Source organism: Diadema antillarum, unplaced genomic scaffold (assembly GCF_040938485.1).
Source record: "Diadema antillarum isolate AM-2024a unplaced genomic scaffold, OU_Dant_1.0 seq00001469_RagTag, whole genome shotgun sequence".
In the NCBI taxonomy this organism is placed as follows: Eukaryota; Metazoa; Echinodermata; class Echinoidea; order Diadematoida; family Diadematidae; genus Diadema; species Diadema antillarum.
Window position 1 is genome coordinate 1,059,842 of NW_027272208.1, and position 10,408 is coordinate 1,070,249.

General features: G+C 40.0%; 1 protein-coding gene across 1 annotated transcript in view; it reads left to right on the top strand.

Moving 5' to 3' along the window:
• The window catches only part of LOC139709754 (regulator of G-protein signaling 12-like), a 75,586-nt gene extending 71,105 nt beyond the window's left edge, over nt 1-4,481 (top strand). Inside the window, 1 exon segment of the mRNA XM_071621716.1 lies at nt 2,124-4,481. Within this exon segment, the coding sequence (XP_071477817.1) occupies nt 2,124-3,742 (1,619 nt within the window). The 3' untranslated portion in view covers nt 3,743-4,481.
• The last annotated feature ends 5,927 nt before the right edge of the window (nt 4,482-10,408 follow it).

Consider the following 10,408-nt stretch of genomic DNA (forward strand, 5'->3'; position numbering starts at 1 on the left):
TTGCATCTGTGCTGCTATCTTTTTTCTTGTTTATTACTCATTTGCAGTCCAAGCTCCGCATTGTAGAACATGGGCTATCATGTCATGTCATGTAGTCGGGATTGTGAGGTTGTGCGGGTAGTGAGGGAAAGCGCTTGTAACATTTTGCTCTCTGATACTCCTGTGAAGAATCCTCAAAAGAATTAGATTTAGGCACTCCAACATAAGAGATGACATAGTATGGGCAATCATGCTTGGGAGTTGCAATGAGGAGCTGTAGAGGGCAACACTGCACAAAGGATTTTTTTTTTCTCTCTTTTTTTAAAGTTCATTGCTTAATGTCCATGCATACTAGGCAGCAGATTCAGCTCTGTGAAGATGTGCTATTACCTGCAGACAATGTTTGTGCTAGCAATATGTGCATTTGGAAAAAAAAAAAGAATTAAAAATCTTAACACTAATTGAAAGGTAGGAATCAACTTTTTAACTGCAACAGAATAAGCCAGGCTAGCCTTAGCGCAGCGTGTGATATCACCTACCTCACTTCACTCATATTTGTTTTGAAGCCTTAACACCACAGACCAGTGAAAGAAAAAAAAAACATGTTCATGGTCCACTTAATTCTAAAGCCATCAAGCAAAGTCTAAAAGTTAAATGCTATAACCTAGGGGATGACCTTTGTCTTTCCATCCATCAAAGAGTGATCATGTTGGGATGCAGTGGAGCTGATGTTTCCCTTTAACGCAGTAACATAGGCACTGCAGTGGCTCTAAACACATGTCCTTCAGGTTCCAGAGTGGCAATATGACCATGATACCACAGCCCATTCCTCCTAGGAAACTTGATGGGGCCCAAATGAAGCCCAGGCGGGGAGGATGAACTAGAAAGTTGCGACAGTCAAGTGTTATGGACTTGCGTCCTTATGCATACCGGCAGTATGACATAGCACGTTCATTTCCTTCCAAGTGGCTTTTCAATTTTGTTTCAGCTCAGCCAATTATGCCATCATTTCTGTTGATTTTATTTTTACATTATTCAAGCTCACATATTGTTACAATTTTGATAACACATTAGTATAGTCAATAGCATTCAGAAAAAGGATTACACATCTGCCATTGTATATTGGTTACATTGTATATTGGTTACATATTAGTGTTGTCATAACAGTTATGCTAGCTGTTGTTTAAATGATATCTATTGCAGTCATAATGAAGTTAACATGTAATATTTGTCAAAACTTCAGTGTGGTATGATAACATGACATTCTTTATTTCTGCTCTGTGAAAATATTAGTAAGGACGTCTTTTTAATTTTCCTTTTTTTTTCACTTGATTTAATTCATTCAATACTTCAAAAGACCATAAAACTTCTCTTATTTCCACTTTCTGTGTTTCCCACTTTTTCTTACATATTCCGTAGTGCTGTGCAGGGAATATTCTTTCCTATGTATCTTAATCTTACAACACCTTATGGTTAAGGGCTCACAGAATTGCATGCGGACCACTAGCAAGTTCTCTCTGTACTCTTTTTTTGCTTTGGGGATCACGCTGTTACGAGTTGCCAAATTATTTTTGATGCACTGTCTCTTCAGGCCCCTGCCGAGTGCCAAGCAGAAGTAACATGCTCATTTGCATACATGTCTTACACACTTTGTTCTGTTTTGTTTTGTTTTATATTGTTTCCAAAACACTCAAATCAAGTTTTTTTTTGAGTATCGGTACTTTTGAATACAGTATATATAGGAGAATGCATAGGAGAATCCTAAAAGACTTTCATCACCTAGAAAAGCATACAAAGAAAGATTGAGTCCACATTCTGGTGAAAGAAGCTGGCTAAGTTTATCAATGCACGAAAACAGTCGAAATAAAAAGCACAGAAATTACATGGAATTCAAAGAAGAAATGTAATACTACTGGGAATGAGATGTCCATGTACCTGTGATGTATGATGTTCACTACAAGCAGGTGGATAAGTAGTGTCTCATTGATAATTATTCACAAAATGAATGTCAATAGATTGCACTCTTTGGGTACATTTTTGTCAGGTATTACTTTGATATGAGGAAGATGGTAAGGTTAAACTCTTCAAGGTGTACCCTTTGTTCATTGATGTGTTCTTTTCCTCTCTTGCATCTCTTTCACTAGATCTCATTGCCATGGTTTCAAAAGCCCAGAATAAACGCCTTGATGACCAGAGGGGCCTCACACTCCGCAATCTTGAGCTTCCAGACTTTCTGAAGGTGCCCAGCACATCTTCATCCTCCGCCAATCCCATTGATAACCGTCCAAAGAGTTCTCTTGGTCTTCCCTACGGGACGCAACCACTGGAGTCCTCCGGCAAGGACCATCAGCACAAAGAGCTCACGGCAGCCGACATCGAAGCTCTCAAGTTACGTCCGAAGTCCACGCCTCCCAGACCGAACGCTGTGGTGAATGGTGGGGCAGTGTTCTCTGATGGCATCTTACCCACGCATTCTCAGGCCGAGGAACTGTTCGGCGGTTCGAATCCACGGAATCCGGTTGTGCGATTCAACGACACTGTCGTGAGTAGCACCTACCGGGACACCTCGTGGGATGACACGTCTACTGCAAACTACAGCCAGAAACCAGACATGGTGCCTCTGTCTATGACACCAGACTCTTACCAGTTGGGAAATTACCCTGCAAATCAAGCGGACAAATTGAGTCCACGAGCTTACGGACACAGTCTGAGTGATGGGAATGACTCCACCGACCGTGGGCACAACAACACCGCCTACTCACTGGAGTTTAATAGCTCTTACGGCAGCGGGGACCAACCCAGTTTGAATGCCACTCTCACCTCCTCCCCATCGGAGTCCAAGCTCCCGCTGCCCCCAGTGTCAGACCTTGACTCTACCTTACAGGAGACCATGGCAAACTACACACCTCCCCCTTCCCTAAACAACAAGCAGGAGAGTCCTAGCAGAGACATTGGCTCCCCCAGGCAGACCCCCATTATACACCCCTTCAGTGCTGGGAGCACCCTGCCAGGTCACACGCCAGATCTACTGAGCAAACCCATCCTGGACTCCGGTAGCTATGCCTCCAATGGCTACTCGCGCAGCGTCTCTGCCGCGCAGCTGTCCTGCTCCAACAATAACAACACCTTCCTCCCGACTTCCAAGAGTGTTCCGGACATACAAACAGAAACAAACAATTGCTACTCAAACTACTGCCCCATCCCCACCACTCCTGATGGGAGCTTCTACGGATTGAGTCCCACAGTTGAAGCCCCGCCAAAGGCACAGCCGGATGTGAGCCAGATGTACAGCCGGGTCTTAAAGCCCCCTCCCTCGTACCACAGCAGCAGGGGTGCTGGGATAGGGAGAACTATCTCTGCACCAAGTATGAACTCCACGGGCGCTCTGTCAAGTGGCACTCAGCCTGCCGGTCGACAGGGTTCACAGCACGGAGAGTTCTGGTCCAGAGTGACTAGTTCCAGTGCCGATGCCCAGACCACACCAGGGTTGCATGGCTCGCGCGAACAAATCCCATACAAGAAAGTTGGTGGCCACCCAACATGGTCCCACCCCTCTGCAGCAGGAGCAAGACCAAGAGTTTCGTCCAGTGGTACCATAGGTGGTGCCAGCGGTGGCTCGTCAACAGGGGCACAGGGTTACACCATGCCTGCCAGTGGTGGTGCCTACCAAAAGAGTGCAGCCAGCGGAGACACTAACTTTCAGGGCAAGGAGACTGTCATCATCTCGAAAGACGGCAGAAAATTGAGAGCAACCTTTGTGTAGAGGGAGGAATGGGACAAGATAGGTTTTGTTACTCGTCAGTCCATGGCGTAACAGTCGATCCACACTGTTGATTGCTGCAGGATTTTGTGGAAGGTAACTGAAAGACTGCGGGCAAGCTGATCCTTGCTGTCGCTAATCTGCATCATAAGAGGTTGACTTGGGCATCAGGTATCACTTTATCCCAGTACCCCCCGTCCCTGAAGTGCAGCATTGTACTTATGTATGTCTGCACATTATCGACACCGTCAATTCAAATGAGTATCCTTGCTGTTGTTTTTGAGCAACTACTTTGTTCAATGAGCATTTTGTAGTGGGAAAGATGACTGCATTTAGCAAAAGTTTGCTAACTGAAGTCATACCATGTCCAATACGGCAAATTCAATCTCTCTTAAATGTGTACATACAAAATTTGGCATGCATGATAACATGCTTCACAATATAATGTACGTGCCATATAGCCATCCATGCTCACTTGTAGTCCAGACACTGTTAACAACTGGAAGGGACATACATCAAAAGCTAGCCCATGGTGCATGGGCATTCAGTCTGGAAAATGTTGTGAGAACGACTTTTTTCTTTTTATATTGCACAAATTTTTGTAAAACAAATAGCACTGGTATTGCTCATAATATTGCAGTTTTCTGTCGTCACTTGCCACTACACTGACAGGATCGCCCTCATGGGAGATGGCTCCTGTCGATATATAATGGCTAGTACTGATAGTCAGGTTTGTTCTCTTGTATGACTGTATATCATGAGTTTGTGTGCACTTTTACCAATGAATCAATCACCGATTTTATGAGACAGAGCGAGCGAGCGAGCGAGCCAGTAAGAATAGATACAGACAGAGAGAGAGAGATTTTTTTAAACTGTCAAAATTCAGCATAAGTGGTGTATGAATACTAATATCCTTACAGTTACAATCTATGTCACCCAAGTCACCATTACAGTATATTCAATCGTGCTTCCATTAATCAAACTATATGATAGAATGACGCCTAATGTAAATATGATTTTCTTTTAAAAATCATGTTTGTTTTTTAAAATCTTATATACTATGTATCGCCTTGTTTGATGACTGCTTTTGCGTCAATCTTGGTAAATGTCATATGTTTAACATCATTATGAAGGATCCCGATGAGGTATGAATTTAGTCGTTGGTGGGTGCCTTTTGCAGGAATCATTTACACGTGAATTAGCCTAAGCCAGCAGTGTCAAGTGTGATACAGAGATAATGACATTGATCTTCTTTTAGTTTTGAATGATGTTCCTCTGTGGTTATATATACAAGTGGAGGTACATTGTAATCTCATATAAATGAAGATTGTTGGTGTGAATTGATGAATGGTATATGTACACTCAACTGACAACTGACAGTTGCCAGAAACAAACAGGGAACAGTGAAATCACTGACAAATCCATGTTTTTAATATTCTTTTTTTTTTTAATCAAAGAGGCCTTCTGGTGTTGTACGTGGCAGACCTGATCAGTGGGGGGACTCATGCCATCGTTGGTTGTATGAGAATTTCTCATATGAGACGACACGTTTTGATATTGTGACGACAATCAGTAGAAATACCACGAGTTAGTGAATATTTCAAGACAATCTATATCATCTTGATTCCATGAAATGCCTGTTGTTGTTGTTGTTGTTGTTGTTAAATCTAGTAGTCCTAGAGTGACTCCAGAGTAACTTTCAGGATACTTCCCTCAGTCCTTGCGGTAGGAAAAATGCACGTTTATGTACATAACGCACTTTAATTAGATGTAATTTAATTCATTTCAGAATCATTTGAATCAGATTTTATGTAAATAATGTAAATGTAATTCTAATGTCCTTATTATATTCATTATATCTAAGAATTGAATCTGCAGTTTTTTTTTTGTTTTTTGTTTTGTTTTTTGTGTTTAAGAAATCTCAGAATTAAGGCACAAAAAATATACAAAAAAAACCCACCAAACTTTGTGCCGAGTATATTGTATTGCCATATGCATCCTCTTGAAATTATAATGAAAGCTTGCTGATAGCAAGGTTACACTTAGAAAATATAGGACAATGTTAAACAGTAAGAATGACAGGAAGTGTGCACTTTAGTGCGTAATTAATCTATACCATACAGGGTCTACTTCTAATGAGGCTGTAAATGGCAAGTATCATTATTATTGTTATCATTATTTCATGTATTTCATATACATATATTTGCTGTGGTAGCTGCAGTGTGTACACCAGCTTGTGTTAAGCCAGGCTTGCTTGCCAGCTGAGAATTTATTACATCATGAGCAGGCCTTGCCTGATACTAGTACTCCTCACAGCCTATCTCATGATGACTGTGAGTGTGAGAGCGATCTGTCCTGTCCGACAAATTTTAGTGCAGAAATACCCATGGGATTTATCAATCAGTAAGGAATATGCTCTTATAATCTTCTTGTAAAACTTCCTGTCGGATAATGCTGAAAGTGTTTCATTCACTAGCTTGATAAATCATGGTAAGATTTTGAAGTGACTTACAAAACATATTCAGTGCATGAGATTTTATTTCATGCTTAGATTGTCTGTCATTTATTTCTGCTCAACATCTCCGGTAAGATGGTTTGGGAGGAGTGAGGATTAAAATGAGACACACGCATACTCACACAAATAATCAACTTGCCATTACACTAGATAAATTGGCTTCACTTGATAAACTTGAAAGTAGTGGGGTCTGTAGTTGTAGGGGAGTTCAAAACTGTCCATACACAGGATATGCATAGATTTTGCTGTTGACAAGGAGGCCTACCATGTAGAATGACTATAGTGAAGTTGTTTTGCTCACTGACTATGTCAATAGTTTACCCATAAACTTACAATTTTGAAGGTGTACAATATGTCATGTACTATTGATCTGGACAGATTTAGTGTCTCTTGCTGAGAAGAAGATATTTTGCTCATTAAACATTTATCATTTCACTTTCTACCACTTTAATGATATATTCACAATTTTTCATCTAATTTTTTTTTTGAATTTCAATGAGAATTTCAAATCACTGGTTTTATTCCAAGTTGTATTTATGCACCAGAAAAGCATTCTTGTGGTAAATAGCTGAAAGCACAAATCTAGGATTACCTGCTTGGTCAGAATGTCATTCAGATAGAACTTAAGTTATGGAACAAAGTTCAGATGTGTATTGCTCCAACTGTAGCCAGCTGTTTTGACCCATAAAATGTTGGTGAATGATGTCAACATGCAGATATTGTGATAGATTCCTTGAAATATGGGTTGCACCGTAAAGATTAAAATGAGTTCTGTTTGTAGATACATGTATTTAATTCATATATAGACTCTGTACCAAATGCATTCAATGCATGTCATGAGGGCTTCCTATTATTAGAATGAAGTTTTTCTTTAATATTTTAGTGCTTATTTCTCTTGTCAATATAGACACACGTGATGCACCCTATGAAAATCAGTGACAGATGTTATTTTGTATAGAGCAAACTCTGTATTGATTCTACAGTGTAGTATAACGCATTAAGCTCAGTCCGACTAATGTGTGTAAAAGTGCCAGTGTTTGACTCTATTTTGAATATGGTTGGCCTGCATTTTATGAGGGAGAAAAACTGAAAAAAAAATATATCAACATTAATTCTGTGCTTGTTTGATGATATCAAGGAGATGGACAGAAACTTCATCTCAACTCCCTGATATCATCAGATGTTATCTTTAGATCGCTTCTTTTGACGAAGGGTACATCCAACCACCGATTATGACGAGCATTTTCCATCATGAGCATTCACCATGTTTAGGCAATGCTTAGTTCTAATAGATCAGTAACCTATTTGTCTGTCTAAGTATTTTTTACACTTTAAAGGGACTGTACAGTGCTGGTTGAGGTGGGGATTCATGTTTTGATCATTCTTAAGTGAGATGATGAGAAGCCTCTTATGAAATATGAAAGAGCATGTAATTTTAAGTAGGATTCAACGTTTATTTGATGAAAATTGGTTTTCAAATGGCTGAGATATCCAAAAAAGTGATAATAATAAAAGGCGACAGGCCACAACTTTATTAGGATCTCTTTGTTTCACCTTGTTTTTGGATATCTCAGCCATTTCAAAACCGATTTTCATCAAATAAACTTTTGATACCCCTTAGAATTGCATGCTCTTTGACATCTCATAGAGTGATTTTTGAATATCTCGCAAAACGTTAAAAGCTAAATCCTCACCTCGACCAGAACTGTACACACCCTTTAACTCGTTGTTTTCCACTGAATACATTATATCCTCCCTGCTATGTGTCTGTCTGCATATCAGCAGGGTGAAACCATGGAGCTACTGCTTCTTGTAAAGCTCCGTGGTGAAACCTAAACTGTGTCCAAGGAGTGATCCTGAACATACCCCATGAGTGGAGGGTTGCTGAAGTAATTAAGAATCCATTTAGTATGAAGTGCTAATCAGGGAAGAGTTGAGGGAGGTCTAAGAGGAGATTAATTACTTCATAGTCCCAGGTATAGCATCGGTATGTATGTGTCTTCATTCAGACCTTGCTGCATGGTTGGGCAATCCATGAACAACATTTTTACAGTCACCCAAATCCATTATGGTTACAGCTCAAATGCCTGTTTTGGCTTTGTGCAAAATATACCTTCACATCAACAAGTGATCACTTTTGTTATTAGAGACCTATTTGCCATCAGTATGTGACCTGCTCCTGACTTCTAATTTTGACCTTTTGTCCCAAAATGTGAGTTGATGAATGTGAGATGTGTTTCAAAACAAAATGAAAGCTGATTCTTTGTGCCATAAAGATGCTCCATTCCATGTGAAAACAGGGTATTTTTGTAATGAACAAAAGCAAGGAAATTACTTGTGCCAAGAACAATCTTTTGAGAAAGTTGATGTTAAAGACTCGGGAGACGGGCATGTAAAGTGTCTTGTATCTATTATGGTTTCATGCAGCTGCACTTGCCTTGTCGAAGAGAGGGAACAAATTTAAAGGGGATGACGGACAACTTGTCATTTTTTTCTGGTCATTTCCCCTTGGTTGATGACTGCTTCATGTCAGGTTCATTTTCAGACCATGACAACATTTTGCTCCACCCATTGGGAGACCCACCTGTCAAGCTGTAGATTTCATGCAGCAGCCACTCATCAAGTAACTACAAACTGCCTTTCTGAGTGGATGTTGATGATTACAATACGTGTCAATATGTATGTCGATGATTGTTGTTGGTTTTTTGTTTTGTTGTGACAAATACATATATTCATATTTATCGAGAGCATGAGGTACAATTGCACATATTCATATACAGTGTATGAGCAGGGCTACGTAGTCATGTATAGCAAATGGACAGATCCTTTTTTTTCTCTGTATTTAACGCATTGTTGCAACTGCATCTGTCCTCATGCACCTGAAATAGAGAGGCTTTTGAATCTGAGGTAAATGACTTGTGATTTTTGAATTACCAAAGACACTTTTCCTACATATGTGTACATATTTTGTAGAATTCATAACACATTTTGTAATCATCCTTTCGAAGAGGATGGGCTAATGTATATTGCTGCATTTTTACTGAATCCGTTTACTGCGAAAAATGAAAGTTGGATCGGTTGCTTCAGGTCACATCTGATGCGCTTTTCTCTGCGGTCGCCCCTTGCCTGGAATGCGTGATTATGAAATGCCCTTTTGCGTCATTCTGAAGTTGATGTGGTTGTTATGGTCAGGTGTGCCACATCGGCTTCAAAAAAAAAAGGTGAATAATCCTGTGTCTACAATTGTGCGGCATTTATTGTTGAGCACCATCACATGCATATCAAAGAATGTGTGAATTTTCATTTATCACCACAAGATATGATTATTTTTGTTGTTGCTGTGTAGCATATGTACTTTACCATGTGTGTTCAGCCATATTTACATATGACAGGGCTCCACACTAACTTTTATTCTTGGTGGCCCAAAGGCCAACATCCGACCTTTTTTGGTGGCCCGATCAGGCCACCAACTTCTTCATTTCTGAAATTTGGTGGCCCGACGTGCATTTTTGGTGGCCCTGGGCCACCGTTAGTGGCCCTGGGCCACCGTTAGTGTTGAGCCCTGCATATGATGTTCAGTCATTATTGGTGTCCTTGGAGACTGTGCGGTAGAAGGCCGTACCAACAGCATGTATTATACAGAGACACGGATCTTGAAGAGAAAGCATTTCTCACATATTATTGTGAAAGTCGTCTTGACTCCAGCTCTGTTTACCACAGTGGAAGTGGTGAGCAGCATCATTTTATGCACAGTCCAAAGTCTCCTTGCTTTGGGTTATTTTTTTTTTTCTTTTAAGCCTCTATTTTCCAAATCTGTATGCAAACTTTTCAAGCACAAGTTCACAGGGCCTAATTTTACCGGTAACTTTGACTTATTGAGGCTTTTTGTCTTTGTCTAGAGAGGTTTAGGTGGAACAGACACGAGTTTAATATCTAAATTGCATACATTTTCATGGAATTGATTGTGTCATGAAAGTATGCAAATTTAAACTTTTAAAACTCAGGGTTTATGTAAATTGGGTGAAGGCTGGCTGATGTATATAACATAAAGTTGCACTTGTTTTAGTTGCATTATATAATGCCATACTTTTTATGTACCCTACAGTATATAAATGGAGTTCGTAGAGAAATATATTATATTTGCATAATTTTGT